Source organism: Uloborus diversus, chromosome 4, assembly GCF_026930045.1.
Source record: "Uloborus diversus isolate 005 chromosome 4, Udiv.v.3.1, whole genome shotgun sequence".
Lineage (NCBI taxonomy): Eukaryota > Metazoa > Arthropoda > Arachnida > Araneae > Uloboridae > Uloborus > Uloborus diversus.
Window position 1 is genome coordinate 99,699,324 of NC_072734.1, and position 23,432 is coordinate 99,722,755.

The 23,432-nt window shown below is 33.7% G+C and overlaps 1 protein-coding gene across 1 annotated transcript in view; it reads left to right on the plus strand.

Annotated features, from left to right (window-relative positions):
• The window catches only part of LOC129219666 (large neutral amino acids transporter small subunit 2-like), a 93,942-nt gene that overhangs the window by 50,123 nt on the left and 20,387 nt on the right, over positions 1–23,432 (plus strand). The window contains exon 6 of the mRNA XM_054853942.1: positions 20,867–20,973. Within this exon, the coding sequence (XP_054709917.1) occupies positions 20,867–20,973 (107 nt within the window). The remainder of the gene's footprint in view (positions 1–20,866; positions 20,974–23,432) is intronic.

Sequence of the window (23,432 nt, forward strand, 5' to 3'; positions counted from 1 at the left end):
ATAATTGTGGCCTGACAAGAACAACAATTAATGCTAGAAAATTAATATGACATTACAAATTATTATCGAAAGAAGATGATACTTCTTTGCCTTGCTTGGCTAGCGCTTATTGTTTTGCATTTGTTGCTGAGTTATTTCTCTCGAATTCCCGAATCGGTTAATTTAAAATTTTTCTGTTTCGATTTTTCTAATTTCTGAGTTACGATTTAATTATGTCAAGTTATGCAAATCATCTACAGAATTCTTACGGATATATGGTGGTAGTTTTCTTTTCAGTTGATTGACCATTATTTCTTTTTACTTATCGAATTCTGTAATCTTACTACCATTTTATTCCACTCATGATAAAAATTAAAAATGGTTTAACTAAAAACGCGAAATCTCGCCAAGGCTACTTTGCTCGCACAATACTAAAACTATAACACTAAACAAATTTGGCGAAACCTTTCAGCTGAGAATAAAAGGAATAAAGTAAATTCTTTCTTGGTGAAACATTTTTCATTTTCTTCTACGATAATATATTCAAGAAAATATTTTGCATACCGTCCATTCCAACTAAATGCTGCTGTAAAAGATGGTTAGTTAGATTAATTTAAGATTAAAAAAAACTCATATTCTTACAAATTCATACAAAACAATAAAAATTTTACCTTGTATAACGTTATCCAAGTTTGTTAATCCAGTTTTCGCTTTCACTATTTTCAACCAACTCATATTTTAGAAGGAAATAAGGAAAACTAACATTATTTTGAGAAGATCGAGAATACTACTAAGAGACGAATTAATTTCTGTAGCTGAAAGCAAACTAAGACTCATCGATTGCGTTAATAAATACTCAGAACAAACTGCCTGTGTTTACGTCAACAGACACACGTGGAACGCAACGTGGCAATGTTTTAGTTTCATCGGCAGTTTTGTAAATCACCGCAAGGTAGCGTATTCGAGCGCTGGAGTTCCGAATAATGTGTTGCTTTCATTGCAAATGCATAAATATAAACACACTTCCTAGAAGTTTCGTTTCACAAAATAATATTTTTCATTTGTTGAAAGTGGCAAAAAAAAAAAAAAAAGTACATGCTTATGAGAAATGTTTTGCTAGGCCAATGTTTAAAACAGATTGACGAAACCAGAAATAAAGTAAAAGTTATGTCGTTAAAAAAATGCATAACAAGTATTGAGCAATTACGAATTGCTTATTATCCTCTCTAAACCAAAAGTTGATGACGACGATTATTTTAAATATTTATTTAGAGAGCGAAATGTTTGTTGTCATAGTTTCAAATCGTCTGCGGTTTATTTTTAATCATTTTCTTTTCAGGGCTTAACTCAAGAAGATCTTACCTTAAAAAAAGTTTTTTTGTGTGTAAAATTGCGTTTTTTCAGGAAAAAAAAAACACCTTATAGATGAACTGTAACAGCAAAACTTCCTCTTTATACACAATTTCCATATTACTACTTCTTATCATTTAAGATCGATAAGAAATAAAATACATAATGTTATACACCGTAATATCTTTTATGATATGTGTAATCTGCCATAAAATATTTAACTTTTTTACCGTAGCCTAATCACCATTTCTTTTTTATGGATATGCGTCGCATTTCCTATTCTAGAAAATCACCAGTCATAATATGACGGGTGCTAATACAGTGCTCAAAACAATGAAAGGATATTGAGGTTTTGGGTTGATTTTGAACCTCTAGAACTTTTTGGATGATTGATATACTATCGACAAGCGTTAGTGAACTATTTGAGAGAAAAATTACTAGGGCTCGACCGATGGCATTTTTTGGCCGATGGGCCGATGCCGATTGTTGGCCGATTGTTCAAGGATGGCCGATGGCCGATGCCGTTGGCCGATGGCAAAAAAAAAAAAAAAATCAAACAGAAATAAATTGATAAGATTGTCAGGGATTTAAAGGATCATTGATTCATTTCACTTTACTTCCTTTCTACGAATAAAGAATTGTAATCACAAAAAAAAAAATCAGATTTCGACCTAAATTTCTATTTTACTATCACCAAATTTATACTTCACAAGTTTTTTCGGCACATCTGTACATGCATATGTACCTAGGAACATATAGATAACCAAATATCCATTTTGAACGCCTCCTCAGTTAATTATCGCAAATTCTCTTGTGATGTCTTCATGCGCGTAAACTTGCGTCACTCAAAAACGTTATGAAATAGTAAATTGAAAACTCATACGTACGTAGTATGATCTAAAAGTTCGAGGACAAGTTTTATAAATCCTTACCCTGAATAGTTCACATTACCGAAGCACATCTATCTACAAAATAGTCAGCTTGAACGACTATGCACTTCTGCCAACGTTCATGTAGCTTTTTTAAGTACTTCTGGAAGACATTTTTCGCAACCTCCTGTAAGGCCTCTTGCGCTGTTGCTTTAACTTCATCGTGGGAAAGAAAACGATTTTCATGTTGAGGATGCACGGTTTGATTGGTCAATACTCTGATATGACAAACCAATGAAAATAACGTTTCGTCGGAGTTAGCTCCATGTGACTTTTACCTGTTCCCAGCAAAAAACATTTGCATGGACGCCGCTTTCATCCGCCAGGAGAAGATAAAGCTGCATCATAGAAGGTAGCAAAAAATGGCTTCTAGGCGTGTTCCCAAAAGTTATATGAACACTGGCAGAAGTACATAGTCTTTCAAGGTGACCTTTTGAAGGTGGATGTGCTTCGGTAATGTAAACTATTCTGGGTAAGGTTTTATACAGCTTGTCCCCGAACTTTTGGATCGCACTACGTACAATCTGCATAGAGTGTAGTTATGCTTCTCCTTTTTTTAACTGTTGTATGATGAAAGAGAAAGAACAACAGCCAAAAAAGAAAAAAAAAAAAGAAAGAAAGACAGAAAGAAAAAAGGAAGAAAAACAAAGAGACTGTTTAATAACCAATTAATTTGTTTTTGTTTTTTGTTTTTTAATTGAACATTCAACTAAGATTTCAGTAATATTGTAATAATGTATGGATTTAGGTACATTAAACATAGTTAAAAAACGTTAAATTATGTTGTTTAATCATTAAAAAAAATAAGAATAAAACTATGAAACCGTCAACAAATTACGCAATTAAAGTGGAAAAATTGCACGTAGACATTTTTTAGTCATCAAATTAACCAAAAAAAAAAATGTTACAGATAAATTACAATATTAAATCAAAATAGGAATATTTTTATACTTATTTAAAATTTACGAATAGAAAAGTTTGCATTTTTCATGAAAGCTATAACAGTGACATAAATTTTGCTGAAAAAAGAAATAGCCATGAAAAGAGCGAGGTTCTTTAAACGCCGCTACAATAAACAAACTCAATAATTACACTAAGTTAATAACTGAATACATATACTACTTGATCTGATGTTTGAACACGTAATATTGAACAATTTGTTTAATCTTTTATGAAGCTTTTCAAACAAGTTCAAATTAAATTTTTCAATTTAACAATTTTCTGGAATTTAAAAAATTGCATAATAGAAAATCCTTGAAACTTTTCTATAAAAAACGAAAATATCTCATTCATTGATTTTATATAAATACATAATAAAAATAACTACTTACAACAGAAAAAAAAATCGATCGCTATTTTAATGATGCAAAAAAAGATGGCGCATTACGAAATATAGTTGAAACAAGTACGAGAAATACGCAAAATGACATTTCTTGACTAAAATAAATAATCGCTAAATATTTAAGAAATGCTTGAAACGACGAGGGAGGTTTGGGGGGGGGGTGTCACCCACTGATTTTGGAGTAACTCACACTTCGGCCTCATTTTTACTTCCTTTTACAAAAAAAAAGGAAGTATTGTATTCGCGAAAAAAATTTCACTAAAAAATCAGCCTTAATTTCCATTTTGCTCACCCCTAAACGAATGTTGAGTTTTTTTTTTTTTTTTGAACCCGACCACACGCGGATAAGTGCCTAAGAACGTATAGAACCCGAAATATCCATTTTGACAATCCCCGAGTTAATTACAACGAATTTTCTTGTGACGTCCGTATGTATGTATGCGCGTATGTATGTCGCATAACTCAAGAACGGTATGTCCTAGAAAGTTGAAATGTGGTACGTAGACTCCTGGTGGGGTCTAGTTGTGCACCTCCCCTTTTGGTTGCAATCGGGTGTTTTTAGAGGGGGCTTTTGCCCCTTTTGGGGGGGGGGAATCATTGTTAATTTCGATGCAAACTCAAGCGGTGTTATAATTTGGCGGACACTTGACGATAATTTGCCAGTCTTTTGGTCGCCAAGTTTTGTTACCAACTTGGCGACAAATTTGGCGATTTAAAAAATATATTATTTTTTTTAATCTGGTTTCAATTTGACCACTGTTAGTTATATTTAGAGAGTTAACTATTGAATCACATTAAAATTGCCAATAATGGGGAAATAACATTAAGTTGGGGTAAAAAGAAGTCATGTGATGCACACTTTAGCTCGTTTTAGTACAGAATCGCTACCACCAACGCCTCGGAAGAGTTTCTGAATCTACTTCAGCACTTCCGAAGAAAAAATTCAAGTCCCTTTGATTTCCGAATTATGTCACTATTCAAAACGTCCTTTATCAATTTCTTACATTAATGCTCTAATGTCTTCCTAAACAATAGATAAAGTTTGAAAAAAAAATCTCTAATTTTATGAATGGTATTAGTTTCAAACAACTCAGAAATACAACTAGAGTTTAATTTCAGAAATTGAGGGAGTGGGAGGAGGGGCTCGCAAGTGTTCTCGGAAATTAAAAAAATAGTCATAAAAAATAGAGTTCAAAATAATCATAAACATTGAGCAAAAAAACCCTTTCAAAACTTGCATCCGAGTTTGTTTTGACGTGCAGTGGCGGATATAAAATATAGCAAATGTTGCAATTGCGCGAAAGGCCTCATTACCGCAGGGACACCGTAGGAGTTACAAAAATGCTTCTGATAAATGTTTTACAACTTCTATGATAGAGAAATAGGGCCCCAAAATGTATTTCGACGGGTCTCAAACTTGTAACTCCGCCGAAGCGATACAGAAAAGACTGCATTACTGTGATTCATATTACAAATATCGAAAAATTAAAAATTACCGTCGGTTCAACGGGAATCTAATAAAATGACACAAAAACCGGTTTCGCCATCTCATATTTGTTTCCATAGTCTCTAAATCGGTAATATATCACCAAATGATCGTCAGTCTGAGACGCTATATTAGTTTTGCATTGAAATAAGTAATTAATAGCCACAAAAAAATGAGTAAACAGGCTTTTCAGAACACGCGATCGAAAACAAAAAGGGAAGTGCACAACTGGAACGTACGCACACCCCACATGCGAAAATTTATCCTTCTACAGCTTACCATTTTTGAGTTATAACTTATGAGAGATACATACGTACATCCAGCTGCAAGAAACAAAGCAATAATTAATTTGTTTGGTACCTAAGAATGCAGTATTAAAAACTCTTTCAGGGGTTACTGATAGGGGTGTCATACAGAAATTTAAGTAAACAATTTTGTATGGAAACTATAACTTCCTTTACTTTGTATTAAAAAGTAAAAGAGCAAAAGTCCTTTTTTTTTTTTTCAAAAACATCGGCCAATTCCATCGGCTTTTCGATGTTTTTTAAGGCCGATGGGCCGATGTTTCCTGCAAGCTAGCATCGGCCGCCGATGCCGATGCCGATGGCTAAATTGTTGAACCATCGGCGCCGATGCATCGGCATGGCCGATGCATCGGTCGAGTCCTAAAAATTACACTTGTATGGCAAAAAAAAAAAAAAAACTTTTTTTTTTCAACTTTTGGGTACAAAAAAAAAAGCACTTTGTGCGTATGAGAAAAGCGATAAAAAATTGTGGTTTTCTTAAAAGAAAATTGCTTCTAATAGGGGGTATGGTAACCCCGGACGACCAGCAATGTAAAACACCTCTGAGGCATGGATAAGGCTATTAATGAGGGGCTGGGGTATTCTGCCCCACTCCTCATGAAGCGCTCTTTCCGGCTCTTGGAGAGTTAGGGGAGGTGGTAGGCGTCCAAAAACTCGTTGCCTAGAATGTCCCAAACATGCTCTATTGGGTTCATATCTGGAGAACACGCAGGCCATTCCATTCGAATGATTCTTTCCGCCAAAAGAAAATCATTCATCAAGTAAGAACGATGTGGTCTGCAATTTTTCGTCCATTAACATGAAGTCACCTCCAATTGCTGCAGGGTAAGGGACTACAATAGGTGTGAGGATCTCATCCCTACTTTGACGACCGGTCAGAGTTGCATTCGATATGACATGCAGCTCGGTGCGCCCATCAATGGAGATGCCAACATGCACCATCACATCACCACCACCAAATTTGACACTTTCGGGTGCGAACGCTGGATTGTTTCTAGTGCCAAGCTCCCTCCAGATGAAAATACACCATTAAATGGATAAAGACAAGAACGGGACTACACTGTAACAAATTTCGGAAACGTTTCTGGATTTATCGGAAACGTTTCCGAAATAGTAGGAATCCTTCATCCAATAGCGAACTCCTCAATATTCAGAAAGCTTTTTGTTATTTCAAGATATCTAGAAGCGGAAGTGATGACGCAACGCTTCGAAACCTATTTCATCCTTCCAACACTGGCGCCAATGAGTCGGAAATAACGAGAACTTCTTTTTTTCTTATCTATGGTTGCTGCAGTCAGCAACTGTTTAGCATTGGATTGCTTGTTATTTCATGTCTAGAGAGTAGTAAAATGTGTCGAAACTAATTTTACGCCTTTGCATTTTGGACTGCCCTTGATTTTTTAGACGATGTACGCAGCTATTATAGTTAATAACCATTTGCTTCTTTACAATTTCCAATGCGACCATAATTAGATATATATTGTGTGTTCAAGCGTGAATAGTTTCAACACCCGTGTTTATACTTAATGAAACGAAACCCTTTGGATTACTTATTCAGTTGTAATGGAGGTACTTAGATTTTCTTCCGCTCATGTTCACTTGTAAGTATTAATGAATATTTTAAAACATGTTGTTATATACATTTATATTTTTGTTGATTTGCATTTGATGAGGCTCCAATTGTAACTGTTTTTGGGTTTATCGAATTAATTTAAAGTTATCCTACATACCTATGTGCGCGGTGTACTATTTGTTGTAACCAACTGAAACTGATTAATTACGCAAAAGAAATAAGATTTATATTTGAGAAGCAATCACAGAAAAGTTATTTCGAAATACTTGGATGTACATACATTTTGGTTCAAAAAGAAAAAAAAATCAATTGTTTAATTCATTAGAAATATGGTAATGCAAATATTTTCTAGTATTGTAATATGCTTCACAAAAAATGTGCCGGTATAATTTATCTTTTTTTATTATAATTTATTCATTCATTTAAAAATATTTATACCATTAGAAAATGACCATGTTATCTATTAGTAAGAACATAGTTATGAAATTAATTCATCTGCTTATTCATTTTGTTAAATGTGGTTAACAATTAAAAAATTCCTTGACATTAGTTCCGAAATAACATTTCCTTCGTGGATATACTAGTTTAATGTAGGACAGTCAGGAGGAATGAGTCAGTGGCAAAAATGGAACAGCTGCATTTACATGCTGAAATAAAAAGTAATATTATTTCATGTCATCGTTTTAAAAGTGATCAGTTTTTAAATACTATGTTATTAATATGCAATGCACATATGGTGAGAAGACGAGGGGCGTTCACCACGCAGACTGTGCCATTGACATTTTCAAGGGGTTGCTTTTTTAAGGTGGGGGGCGCTTTATATCATTTTATGGGTGCACCATCACTCTTATGGTGTGGGGGGGGGGACTCTCGTATATATGAAATGGAATAATCATGTAATAGAGTTCAATGTTTTAATAAATAAAATATATAATGCATTTTGCGCACACTCTAAAAATAAAATCAGTAACCTATTTTGATTAAGTATCTATATTTGTGATAAACTGGAAAAGGGCAAGAACAGAAGAATAAACCCGAATGGTTCCAGCAGGGGGACTTTGGTGTCATATTTAAATTCATCAATTTCTCTGTTGGTACTTTTCGGTACACTTTGTTCGTCAAAGAAATTGACTTGACGTGAACGAATTTCGGAACGCAAAGTGTAGGTAAGTTCTGTCAAATTTTATCCGAAAATAAAAGCTATCAAGTTTGATACAAGATATGTTTTTAAGTTCTGCATTAAAAATACAATATGTTGATAATTTTGTCTTGAAAATATTGAGAGAAAAACTGAAGTTTAATATTGTTTAACAAACAATCCCACTTTTGAGAAAGTACTCCCCTTCCCTCCCCCGACGATTTTGTGATTATGAATGAAACTACTATATTATTTCATAAATTTTCAAAAACTTATAACTGTGCATATGTTATGCTGTTAACCATGCTATTTGTCATTAGAAATTCAGAAAAAAAAAAAAAATCCACGAATGATTCTAAAATTGCTTGTTTCATTGCTCTTAGATATGAAAGAATTGAAACTGATATGGCATGCAATACTATAGTAAAGAATTATTTTTTAGAAAAAATCACGGAAAAAGGATTCCGAAATTCTCAGAAACGTTTTTGAAAATTGTTTGGAGAATTCCGAAATACTCGGAAACGTTTTCGAAACTTTCATGAACCACAGCTGCACAGAATACTCAGAAACATTTCTGGAAATTACGGAAAGAGGATTCCGAAATACTCAGAAACGTTTCTGAAAATTACAGAAAGAGGATTCCAAAATACTCAGAAACATTTCTGGAAATTATAGAAAGAGGATTCCGAAATACTCAGACACGTTTCTGGACATTACAGAAAGAGGATTCCGAAATACTCAGACACGTTTCCGGACATTACAGAAAGAGAATTCCGAAATACTCAGAAACGTTTTTGAAAATTTCATGAACCGCAGCTGCACGATATACTCAGAAACGTTTCCGATTTTTTTTTACAGTGTAGTCAGAGAAAAAAACATTGCTCCATTCATTTCTTCTCCAATTCACATGCTCTGTTACCCACTCCCTGTAACGCGACGGTGTCTCACAACTAATGTGACACAGACCATTGGTCGACGAGCATACATACTTACAGCGTGAACGCAATTTCGGACAGTTTGTGTCAAAATTGTGGTGCCAGTAACGGAGCGAAGGTGTCGTTGTAGTGGGGTGGCATTCATACTTTGGTGCCTCGGAGCCTTAAAGCTAAATAACGGTTTTCGTTGAGCGTTGTTGACCGTCTGCGACCTTGCCCTGATCTTCGGCTAGCATTTCCAGTCTCTACACTGTAAAAAAAATCCAGAAACGTTTCTGAGTATATCGTGCAGCTGTGATTCATGAAAGTTTCAAAAACGTTTCTGAGTATTTCGGAATCCTCTTTCTGTAATGTCCAGAAACGTGTCTGAGCATTTCGGAATCCTCTTTCTGTAATTTTCTGAAACGTTTCTGAGTATTTCGGAATCCTCTTTCCGTAATTTCCAGAAAAGTTTCTGAGTATTCTGTGCAGCTGTGGTTCATGAAAGTTTCGAAAACGTTTCCGAGTATTTCGGAATTCTCCAAACAATTTTCAAAAACGTTTCCGAGAATTTCGGAATCCTTTTTCCGTGATTTTTTCTAAAATATAATTCTTTATTATAGTATTGCATACCATATCAGTTTCAATTCTTTCATATCTAAGAGCAATAATACAAGCAATTTTAGAATCATTCGTGGATTTTTTTTTTTTTTTTTTGAATTTCTAATGACAAATAGCATGGTTAACAGCATATATGCACAGTTATAAATTTTTGAAAAATTATGAAATAATCTAGTAGTTTCATTCCTAATCACAAAATCGTCGGGGAATTGGAGTGGGGGTACCTTCTGAAAAGTGGGGATTGTTTGTTAAACAATCTTAAACTTCAGTTTTTCTCTCAATATTTTCAAGACAAAACTATCAACATATTGTATTTTTAATGCAGAACTTAAAAACATATCTTGTATCAAACTTGATAGCTTTTATCTTCGGATAAAATTTGACAGGACTTACCTACCCTTCGCGTTCCGGAATTCGTTCACCTCAAGTCAATTTCTCTGACGAACAAAGTGTACCGAAAAGTACCAACAGAGAAATTGATGAATTTAAATATGACACCAAGTCCTCCTGCTGGAACCATTCGGGTTGATTCTTCTGTTCTTGCCCTTTTCCAGCTCATCACAAATATAAATACTTATTCAAAATAGGTTACTGATTTTATTTTTACAGTGTGCGCAAAATGCAATATATATTTTATTTATTAAAACATTGAACTCTATTACATGATTATTCCATTTCATACATACGAGAATCTCCCACCCCCACCATAAGAGTGATGGTGCACCCATAAAATGCTATAAAGCGCCCCCCTCCCCTTAAAAAAGCAACCCCCTTGTAAGTACACTGTAAAAAATCTCGGAAAACTCTCTGAATATACAAAAAAGTTTTCCGTAATAAACAGATTCGCCCTCCGCAGTTTTCTGCTATAATCAAAAACGTTTCCCGTTTAGCAAGAAAGTAAGAGTCTACGCATGCGCAGCTCACATGGCATTTTTATAGTCCAGCAGTAAATCTAAACTGAAACTTTCGAAAGCACGCAATGAAAACAAGTGCTGACTCATGTATGCGAAGTAACACTCATCAAGGGGATTAGTAGAAGTTTTGTTCCTCGCATGAATTCACTGAAGATAATTTTAAAGTCTTATATTTTCTTGCTTATGTATCGTCATGAGATTGAATTTGAAGCTATGTCACTTATTTTTAAGTACGAAGTGCAAATTCTCGACGCATGCTCGCGGAAGGAATACAAACTGAAATTAAAAACCAAATAACTGCCGAGAGGACGCCATCTAAATTCATTGCGTCGCATAACTTGTGTAGGTAATTTACTTTTTTCTTGGATACTTTTCTTCTTTCTATACCAAATGGGTAATTTTTGTTGGCAGAATTTTATTCTGTCATAAAAATCACCTTTTTGGTGACCAAAGCCTGCAAAAGACCACCACCGACGAATAGGTAAGTCGCTTTGCAACTCTATTACTTTAAAGAGATTTAGTTCATATAAATCTCGTTAAAAAAACTATTTTCTTCAGTATCATTTTTTCGTTGTGAACTATTGCAATTTGAAAATATTTTACATTACATAGAACACATATTTAAAGTGCAAGTGTGTCTAGTTTTATTCTGTAAAATTTATGAATTGAAGATTATAAAAAAATTTAAATAAGTGTTATTGTGTACTTTGTTTTTATGTGTCAATCTCAGTGAATATTTGGCTGAAAATTTATGTATCAAGCATTATGAATTAAATGTTATAATATGCAAATTGTCAGGTTTGATAGTTCGTCTTTAAGGTTGCATGTTTTCATTCTCTTGTAAACAGTGTAGCTAGATTGTATGAAGTAAAAAAAAAAAATATCTCTTGTAATTAGGAACATAGTGCTTCAGTATTATCTAAATGACGATATCTCTTTAAATATTTGCATTAGCGAAACGCTTTAAATTAGTTAAATGTGTATTAATCTTTTTAACAAATAGATGCATATATGTATTTAAAAGTGTCTTCATTTTTTTCGTTTTACTTGCCTCAATTTTACCAAAAGCAAAAAAAAAAAGACTTAATAAAATAATTTTGTATTTTTACACCATATTAAAGTATTTGACTTATAATTTATATGATACTTTGATTTATAATGTATATGATACTTTGATTTATAATGTATATGATGTTGCTTTTTCAAGGGGGGGGGGTGGGCGCTTCATAGCATTTTATGGGTGCACCATCACTCTTATGGTGGGGGGGGATATTCTCGTATATATGAAATGGAATAATCATGCAATGTTTTAATAAATAAAATATATAATGCATTTTGCGCACACTGTAAAAATAAAATCAGTAACCTATTTTGAATAAGTATTTATATTTGTGATGAGCTGGAAAGGGCAAGAACAGAAGAATCAACCCGAATGGTTCCAGCAGGGGGACTTGGTGTCATATTTAAATTCATCAATTTCTCTGTTGGTACTTTTCGGTACACTTTGTTCGTCAGAGAAATTGACTTGAGGTGAACGAATTCCGGAACGCGAAGGGTAGGTAAGTCCTGTCAAATTTTATCCGAAGATAAAAGCTATCAAGTTTGATACAAGATATGTTTTTAAGTTCTGCATTAAAAATACAATATGTTGATAGTTTTGTCTTGAAAATATTGAGAGAAAAACTGAAGTTTAAGATTGTTTAACAAACAATCCCCACTTTTCAGAAGGTACCCCCACTCCAATTCCCCGACGATTTTGTGATTAGGAATGAAACTACTAGATTATTTCATAATTTTTCAAAAATTTATAACTGTGCATATGTTATGCTGTTAACCATGCTATTTGTCATTAGAAATTCCAAAAAAAAAAAAAAAATCCACGAATGATTCTAAAATTGCTTGTATTATTGCTCTTAGATATGAAAGAATTGAAACTGATATGGTATGCAATACTATAATAAAGAATTATATTTTAGAAAAAATCACGGAAAAAGGATTCCGAAATTCTCGGAAACGTTTTTGAAAATTGTTTGGAGAATTCCGAAATACTCGGAAACGTTTTCGAAACTTTCATGAACCACAGCTGCACAGAATACTCAGAAACATTTCTGGAAATTACGGAAAGAGGATTCCGAAATACTCAGAAACGTTTCTGAAAATTACAGAAAGAGGATTCCGAAATACTCAGACACAGAAAGAGGATTCCGAAATACTCAGACACGTTTCTGGACATTACAGAAAGAGGATTCCGAAATACTCAGAAACGTTTCTGAAAATTACAGAAAGAGGATTCCGAAATACTCAGCCACGTTTCTGGACATTACAGAAAGAGGATTCCGAAATACTCAGAAACGTTTTTGAAACTTTCATGAACCACAGCTGCACGATATACTCAGAAACGTTTCCGGATTTTTTTTACAGTGTAGTTTAATATCTTTTGGTCTTTTGACCATATTTATCGAATCTTCCACGGCTGATGAGCTCCGAATTCAACCTTTCAACTTTATTCTAATAATTGCTACTTTTAATTTTCTTTTTCTCATTGCTATTCATTGCTTGTGTATTTCATATATATACAAAAATATATTATTGAGAAATAATTCTTGTTTGTTATATTTGCAGCTTCTTTCCCTTAAGGGCAGGTATATTGCAACTAAAATAAATCGTACTAATGAAGCTCTGCTGAAATAAATAATATTTCATGTATAATATAAATTATAAATCAAAGTATCATATACATTATAAATCAAAATATCATATAAATTATAAGTCAAATGCTTTAATATGGTGTAAAAATACAAAATTATTTTATTAAGTCTTTTTTTTTTTTTTGCTTTTGGTAAAATTGAGGCTCGTAAAACGAAAAAAATTAAGACACTTTTAAATACATATATGTATCTATTTGTTAAAGAAATTAATACACATTTAACTAATTTAAAGCGTTTCGCTAATGCAAATATTTAAAGAGATATCGGTTTTAGATAATACTGAAGCACTATGTTCCTAATTACAAGAGATAGTTTTTTTTTTACTTCATACAATCTAGCTACACTGTTTACAAGAGAATGAAAACATGCAACCTTAAAGACGAACTATCAAACCTGACAATTTGCATATTATAACATTTAATTCATAATGCTTGATACATAAATGTTTAGCCAAATATTAACTGAGATTGACACATAAAAACAAAGCACACAATAACACTTATTTAAAGTTTTTTATAATCTTCAATTCATAAATTTAACAGAATAAAACTAGAGGAAAATAGTTTTTTTAACGAGATTTATATGAACTAAATCTCTTTAAAGTAATAGCGACTTACCTATTCGTCGGTGGTGGTCTTTTGCAGGCTTTGGTCACCAAAAAGGTGATTTTTATGACAGAATAAAATTCTGCCAACAAGAATTACCCATTTGGTAGAAAGAAGAAAAGTATCCAAGAAAAAAGTAAATTACCTACACAAGTTATGCGACGCAACGAATTTACATGGCGTCCTCTCGGCAGTTATTTGGTTTTTAATTTCAGTTTGTATTCCTTCCGCGAGCATGCGTCGAGAATTTGCACTTCGTACTTAAAAATAAGTGACATAGCTTCAAATTCAATCTCATGACGATACATAAGCAAGAAAATATAAGACTTTAAAATTATCTTCAGTGAATTCATGCGAGGAACAAAACTTCTACTAATCCCCTTGATGAGTGTTTCTTCGCATACATGAGTCAGCACTTGTTTTCATTGCGTGCTTTCGAAAGTTTCAGTTTGGATTTGCTGCTGGACTATAAAATTGCCGTGTGAGCTGCGCATGCGTCGACTCTTACTTTCTTGCTAAACGGGAAAGGTTTTTGATTATAGCAGAAAACTGCCGAGGGCGTACGAATCTGTGTATTACGGAAAATTTTTTTGTATATTCAGAGAGTTTTCCGAGATTTTTTACAGTGTAAAAACCGTTTCCATCTCGTAGAAATCATATTTTGCAAAACTCCAATAGCTTCTGCTGCTTTGGCTTGTGTTTTGTTTCCTTCTAGCCTGACAACCACTTTAGAAGCTTCTGATTCCGTTAAATGAGTTCGTTGAGGCATCGCATTCATCGAAACAACGCGCTTACTGAATGTCGATCATTATTTTCTGCGTAGTCTTACAATAAGTTAAGAGCGAAACCTCATTCGCCGCCACTGAAACGTCGTCTTCGACGTCAAACTCAAAATTTGCATACTGCGACGCTTAAAATTAAAAAGAATTTGCATTACAACTCCCTTCTTCGATTCTATGCAAAAAAATATTTGCTAATACCTTTTTTTGTACAAAAACTTACAATATCCTTTAATTGTTTTGAGCAGTGTATCTTGGTCACTTCCATTTCATTTGTAGAAACAAGAAACCCGAAGAGTAAGAACCTATCGCAATTCGCGATTGTGAAAAACATAATTTGACTTCAAAACCTCAAAATTAAAATGAAGGCTGGATGCTGTTGTTCTTGAAAATTTCTTGAAACATATTAATGTATGTCAAGGTTTTAAAACAGGGTATCGATATTGATATCACATGATGAGTACCGAGATCTATTTCTAAAAACATTTTTCGTCATTTGAAAATGATGACATACAAGACATTGTTACTAAGCATGCTCTCGAAAAATATCTCAAATGGAACGGTAAAAAGATCTCTAAAAATTAAAAAATAAATTAGCTTTAATATTGAGAGTAAAAACAGCCTTATATCACTTTATATGAAGTTAGTCGACAGGAAAAAAAATCTTTTTCTAAAGTAAAGACTTTGCTAATTTGAAGATGTTGTTTATTTTGAAAAGGCTAAAAAGTAATTCCACTGTAATACATTTATTATTTGTTGAACAAACTATCCTGCAAGAACTCCACACATGTTATACTCGGGATTCTCAAATAGTGGTCTGGCGGACCGATAAGAAAAATTTTACCGTTTCAGAGTTTTTTGCTTGTCGACATTAAAATATGTTCTTTACTCAACAAAGAAAACAAATACATAATAATAATAATAATATTCCTGTGCATCTTTTATGTGATTTTTAAAATTTTTATAGTTTTCTTTGATTTTTCCGCAATGTTAATTATTTATGTATAATTACTAGCAGTACCCGCATTGCGATGCCCGTGCTAAGAATTTAAAGAAAGTTCGTTGAATAAAAAAAAAATCCACGCCCCCCCCCCCCCCATCCTTATGTGAAATGATAATTTTTTCTTTCTCTATATATTGTTCTTAAACTAAAGCTTTGGCGAATTGCGTGAAATTTTGACTTAATTCATTAATTTTGAAAAAACTAATGCGAAATTTAGAATTCGGTTTTCGAAGTGCAGACCCCCGGAGTACGTTCGAGTTTTGTACCAAGTTACAGAGCTGTAGGTGCTATGGCGCCTCCTGGCCATCGGGTACAAAGAAACAAACGCCGTCACCTTTATATATTTAGATTACAATAATGACTTATATTATTCTTACCATTTAAATTTTTTGTAACTTATTTAACACCAAGTTTAACATTACCATTTATTATTATTTTTATTATTATTTTAAGGAAGGAAAGTCTCCGAATCAAAAGTTTTTGTTTCTTTTTTTGAAACAGAAAAAAAGAAAAGGGAGTAAAACGAAAAAAAATAGGAAAAAATATCTCTCTAGTCCGCAAAAAAGGAAAAAAAGACCGGTCCGCGATTTTTCCCCCTCAAAAGCTCTCGTTGGTCCTCGGATCAAAAAAAAAAAATAACAATAATTGAGGAATATTGTGTTAGATTCTTGTTTCATTGCATTGCATGAATTTTATGAAGAACTTGGTTCTTTTTTTCAAAAGCTCTCGCTGGTCCTCTGGTCAAAAAAGGTTTAGGAACGCTGTGTTAGATTCTTGTTTCAGTGCAGGAATTTTATAAAGAACATGGATTTCCCTTCTATAAAATACAGTTTAAGTTTTAAAGGTTTCCAGAAGCTATATTTCAAATAGTAATTTTTGGCACAGTAACGGAAGTATCTTAAGGAATCTATCTGATATTGAGCAAAAAAAAAAAATTCTGAAAATCTAAAAAATTTAACTGCATTAAGTCGAAGTCGAGCCCATGTTCTTTTATAAAATTCACGCAATGAAACCAGAACCTAAGCTATACGTATAGAGGCTTCGTAGGGAGGCCATTTCACAATATCTAGTCCAAATGTAGAGTCCACAACGTGACACTTTATTGCCATAAGTATTTAATTTACTGTGATTAGCAAATCATTTTATTTTCGATTTGCCCTACCATCACACAAACGCAAAATAAAAGAATGTGCTAATCTGACAGTAAATCAAATAGTGATGGCAAAAAAAATGTCATGTTGCGGTCTCTTACATTTGAATAAAATACTGTGAGATGGGCTAGGGTGTTTTTTGTAATTAATGATCCGGGGTCTGTTACTATGGACTTGCACTAAATTAAACCCAAACGATTATTCAACTGTAAAATGTTTCGCAAAAATTCATATTATCACTGAATATTTGTCAGCGGTATTCAGAAAATATTTATTGTACGTCTGCTATGAAAAGAATTCCACCTGCTCTACATGGTTTCCTGAAGAGTATCATTTTCTTTTCTTTTAATAAACTGTTGCATAACACTACAGATTAATTCTCCTGGAGAGCAATAATTTTGCACTGCTGGTGAAGAGCAATGATTTTTGAATTTCTCCCAACCCGCCATTACTTACTGTATATTTTACATAGACTGTATTTTAATTTCATTAAAAAAAAAGAAAACCATTTTAGTCAGGTTGTGGTATGACTATCGTTTAAAACTAGACTGCTCGGTGCAATATATGGGCACATTTTTTGAGGCAAGCCTTCTGAACTGCCACTATATAGGGAGAGTTAGGAAGAGTGGGATGGTAGGTGGAATGGAACAGTATCATTTATGCAGAAATAAAACGTAAAAAATCAATTCTAGCCTGCCCAATAGGTGCAGCAGGTTAAAATCAAGCGAAAATAGATTCAAGCTACTGCATCAACTGGATAAGCAATCAAGTATTTGATAACCGATCGAAGCGAGATAAGGTCACAAAGCGTTCCAAATGGAAGAGGTTGCCCTTCCGGGGGTTGGTGAGAAAAAACGAATCGAAAGCTCTTGTTATTTTTTTTTTATCTAACGTACACCATTAATGACCCCAAAACGAATAATACGTACGGAGCAAACCCCTTACTGTTTGTTCTTTTTGAGAGCAATAAATATCTGATTCATACTCATTCTATCGAAAATATTGTTATCATTTTTCCCTGAAAAATTTTATGAAAATGCTAACAAATTATATAAATTTCGTAGCTGCTAGTTAAACATAAGCTCATTTAAAATAGAATATTAAAGTCATTTTATATTAACACTGCAAGACATTGTTTCTTTAGCCATTTATTAAGTTTTTTGAAACTGGCATTGTATTGGGCTAAAAAGAAATTAAGAGTTGATAAGGATTGAGATGTTCTTTACCCTCTCGAAATTTCAGGATAAACTCTTCAGTGATTTACAACATATTTAGCAAAACGTGTAAAATCGAAGGTGGTCGATCGTTTATGACAATAGTTTCTTTTTTATTTTATGTTTGTGTATTTTGTTTGAATAAGCATTAGGATGAAATGGCTTGGGGTGTAAAATTTTCTTTTTAATTTGTTGCAAAACCATGTAGAGCAGATATTTTAAATGTATGTGGTTTTCTAACTCTTATCTCTCTATTTTTCACAGCGGTTCCCCTTCCCTAAGTTTAAGGGCGCACCCCCGTAAACATCGCGAAGACCCCCCTCCGAAAGCAAGAGCCCCACCTCTAAAAATGAGAATACCCCTCAAAACAACCCCTCCCTAAAAATTTCAATGGCGCAGTCTGCGCCATGACCCTTTCCCCTAGATGGGCACCCCTGTTTTTCATGTTATGTCTTGTGAAGGTTTCTACATCGTTTTTGCACTTTTAATGAGAGAAAATAATTATTAATTGAATGCGAATACGTAATGCTTAAGGTTTGTGGTTAAGTTGCCTTTGCTTTGAGAGTCCAAACAGAGACTACCGCCATGCACATCTGTTGTGATCAACACTCGATCAAAAGAAGCTTATAACAGTTCGACAAACGACGCATGTTACTATCATAGCAGTTCGACAAATGACGCATGTTACTATCATAGCAGTTCGACAAACGACGCATGTTACTATCATAGCAGTTCGACAAACGACGCATGTTACTATCATAGCAGTTCGACAAACGATGCATGTTACTATCATAGCAGTTCGACAAACGACGCATGCATCTATCATTTTTTTGTGGTTCTGACATTCTATTAATGTCACCAATTTCCTGGAGAAAAGGAAATTAAGGTTCCAATTGTTCTTAAATATGCTAGTAATTTGAAGCTGAAACATAGAACATTAGATTCAGACTTGATGTGAAGATCGGCGAAGCTGATCTGACTTGCTGTAAAAATAGTCCAAGCTTATCAGACTTGCTGTGCAAATCGGCCAAGCTGATCACACGTGATGTGAAGATCAGTCAAGCTGATCACACTTGATGAGATCAGCCAATCTGATCAGACTTGATGTGAAGATCAGCTAATCCGATCAGACTTGATGTGAAAATCAGCCGAATACATTTGATACGAAGATCAGCTAGCTTGGTTAGATTGGATGGAAGGTGTCCGAGAGGCTGATTAGATGTGGTGGAAAGATCAATTAGTCTGGTTAGACCTGTTGAGAAGATCAGCCCAAACTAGACCCCTATGATGTGAAAACCACAAATCAGTTAACTGCGTGCTCTGAATGGCGCAAGGTGGTGATCTTGCACTTATTTATTATCAAGTGCTATCTCAATCCCGTTCAAATCGTTATTGTGGCAAAGTGGAATGATGTTGGTGGTAATTGAACGAAAAACCCAAGTGATCGAAACCCATTGACGTTTTTGTTTGACCAAAAGACAGCAAGGCTGGCGAGGGACATATATTTTTCGTTTTCTCATATGATTATTTATACCTTTTTCAGTTGAATGTCATACTGATTACTCTACTCAGGGGTCATCCACGAATAATGTCACTCACTCTTTTGGGGGAAATTCCCAAGACCCAAGAAGACATCTCAAGATCATTTAAAAAAAAGAATTATTAATCAATATTTTGTTTACAGTCGACTCCCGCTACAACGCGATTTGATTTACGCGAAATGGCTGTAACACGATTTTTTCCCCAAGTTACAAATTTTACAGGTAACGCGATTTTTTCGTCCACAACACGATTTTTTTAGAAGGAAGTCTCGGTTTCGTTGGTTACTAAATATTGATTTAGTGAATGTTATTACATCCCTTCAAGCATCACTGAGAGTGAAAGTTCCCACATCAAACCAGTCTACACACCGAGTTGTTAGTGCATCAAATAACCGCTCAGCATCTTTCATTTATTTATTTTTTTCATTCTAAATATTAAAGTTGATGAAATATATTGGTCTGGCTTAGTGGAAACTTTATCCAAAATTTGTGAAGATAGGAAGAAAAGAAAGTTTCTGATTTAAAAAAAAAAAGGCTTAAGATTCTCGAGGTGCTTGAACAACTGCAAAACGCCGATGGTAGTACAACAATAAATATGAGTGGATCTTCCATGCGTACAATTAAAAGTCATAACAAAACGATGTCCGTAAAAGTTCACAACTTAGTTTTAATATTTAAGCTTGCAGATCAGTCTAGCAAAGTAAATAAAATGAAAATGGAAGCTGCTCTTGTATTATGCATTAAAGAGATCAGGAAGAAAGGCTGTTGTCACAAATTTAGCCACAAATAATCATAGAGCATAAATTATCATTACCTTCCTTTTTTAACTCATAAATATGTTACTGTATCTACTGTACAGTGTATAGTACTATTATAGTGCATTATTTTATTATTATTACATACTGTGCGTACCGTGCTGTTTTATTTTATGTCTTTCCCTCCCATTGATCATTCATTTTGTGCATCTTAAAGTATTTCGTGTTGAATAAAACCCTTTTTATTTTTTAAATACAGTAAAAGTTCTGTTCTTTATCTAAGAAACTGTAATGTATGGTTGAGGAATGCTTTAAAGCAGTTTGAGGGGTGTTTATAAGTGTCTAAAGAAATTCGGTACGGTTCTAAAAAAATTATGTACGTATATTTTTCCACAAAGCGATAATTTCAACTTACGCGAGGAGTCTTGGACCGCATCCCTCGCGTAAGTCGGGACTCGACTACTATTGTAATTGACCAATACATTAAAATTTTCGCTAAACTTCTGTCACGAAAATCTTGTGTAACTATTTTGTCTCAACACCAGTTTTTTCTTTCCAGACGTTCTCCACCCTAATGCTCGGACCGAAAGTAGTTTGGTGCATGCCCATTTTCGTTGCTCTCTCCGTGTTTGGAAGTGTGAATGGAAATCTATTTACATCTGCAAGGTATTTTTATGTACACTTATTTTTATGTATAAAGTTCAGACATAGAAGAAAATCAATGTATTAGGTATGTTGCTCGAAAAAAAATAGCTTGGTTAGAATGAGTTTGGTGGAAATAATCATAACTTAGTTTTGAGTAAGTGAAGGTTTAATTTTAAAAATCTGTCAAAAATCAGGACTGAAACGTCAAGAGGAGGAATTTTATCCTCATATAAGTAGGAGAATGTGGGGCAAAGTTAAAAAGTTAAAATAACTTACTTTTTTCAAAATGAAGAATTGGAATTTCGTTCTGAAAAGTTCGGCACATAAAGAAAGAGCTATAAATTTATAATAAAACTTGTATTGAAACATTATTTTTGGAGGTAAATTTGTATCTCCCCAAAAAAGATGGAAAATTTGTTCTTGTCTTAGCCAAACACGTTATTGACGTCGTCAAATGGCGCATTTTATTGTTTACATCTAATCTATCTTTAATATGACCACAGTATAATAGGAAATTCTCTTGGCCGCTGATCTAGCCTGCTGCCCGGAGAAACTGATTTACACCACTACTTTTCTCACTAAAAGAAAAACATTAGGTTAGTGAACAAATTTTAGGCTTTCCTAGTAGCCAATAAATTTCAGCCTCCTTTTCACAACTTAGAACCCAAATCCATGCTAAAGGCAAAATGTAGATTTCTTGACTTGCACCACAGTCATTCTTGCCTGTCCAAATATACGCCATGCTTCCCTAAAAATGGTGGCAAATACAAATATTAGACATGTAGAGAAATAAAAAAAACTGCTATGGGATATGATTGAGACACGTCGAGTCAATGACAACTTGAAACATACTTACGCGGCGTGTGAATTATAGAGTATCGTAGTAATAATCTTTTTTTCTGCGATAGAAATCCTAAGAGTTAATCAGGGAGATGGGGACACCCCGATGGGGAGGTTACGAATAGTCACTGCGACCTTCCAAAAATATCCTTATTCGGAAAATTTTGTCTGACAATTTGGCAAAATTGTCAGACATATATGACAATTTGGCAAAATTGTCATCATTCGGCAAAATTTGGAGTTCTATTCAGCAAAATTATCATCATTTGGCCAAATTTGTAGTTCCATTTTTCGAAATTATCATCATACGATCAAATTAGCAGTTCCATTCAGTAAATTAAGAATAAAAAAAGCATTAAATATCGTCGTATTATCTACCTTCTAAAGTACAAAACCAAATAATTAGAATTTTGAAACTACAATGCTTTAGTCCTTCATAGCCATCGCCTACTCGATCCTGCTTCGCTCGTACAGTTAATAATAGAAACCTTGTAAAGAGAGAAAAAATAGCTGGGGTTTCTATATTGGCTCAAGTCACTCCAAAGATAGATTGTTTCGATGGCAACTCGTCTATTTTATATAAGAACATGTTTCATAATTTAGAAATAATTAATGGTATTTGTCAAATTTGGGCTGTCGCCTCATTTTACGATCACATTAATTTGATGAAGTACCGTAACATCAGCTATTAATTTTATGCTTCGCCATTAAAAGCAAAAAATTGTTTGCCACACGATATGATAAACACGTGGCTAAGCGTGATTTGAGGTGTTAACGATGATCCTCTACTTCCTCATATTCCGAGATCCTCCGTTTCTTCCATATTTTCGATTTTTTAACCGCAACTGACCTGACATCTGAAAAAAAGTTGACATTGAAATGACATTAGTTCTGATTGCGTTGTAGTTAATTTTCTTTATTTATCCATACAGGCGTCCCTTTTATAACACGGTACTTGTACAACACGGTTTCGATATTACACGGTACCAAATTTGCGATTATTATAAGAGGGTTTCGTTATTACAAGGTACAAAACTTTAATTCATAACTGCACGGTTTTGATGCAACACGAATTTTAAAGGAAAGAATTTAATTTTTGTTCAATACACTGTAAAAAAAAGTATGATAACAACTGTAATAAGTTTTCACTTTGTTTTTGTGAAACTTTTACGAAAAATTGTCTGTCTTGGGCTCAAAAGTTTGGTTTCCCCATATAACACTAACTTTTAAATACATAATACTTGATTTTTCTCATCGGTGTTCTAAAAGCAAAGAGGTGAATATTATTTTGTTTCCAATGCATTGTAATAAAATAACATTATCATTAAAAATAAGCTAAATTTCGCAAATGATGAATAAAAAATGTAGTGGAAACAAAATATAAAATAAATAGAATGATTCTATTTATTTTATTTTAAATTTTGTTTTGTTGTCGTTGCTCAGACGAACTTTATTGCTATAGATTTTTTTCTTATTTTCCCGTAGGCGATATTGTTGAGGGATTTGTACACTGTTAAAAATTTTCCGGAAAATTTACGGTAATTGTTACTGGCATCCATGTTGCCAGTAACTATTACCGTAAAAATCAAATGTTACTGTAAAATTTTACGGTTTCCTTGGTAGACCGCAACAACCAATTG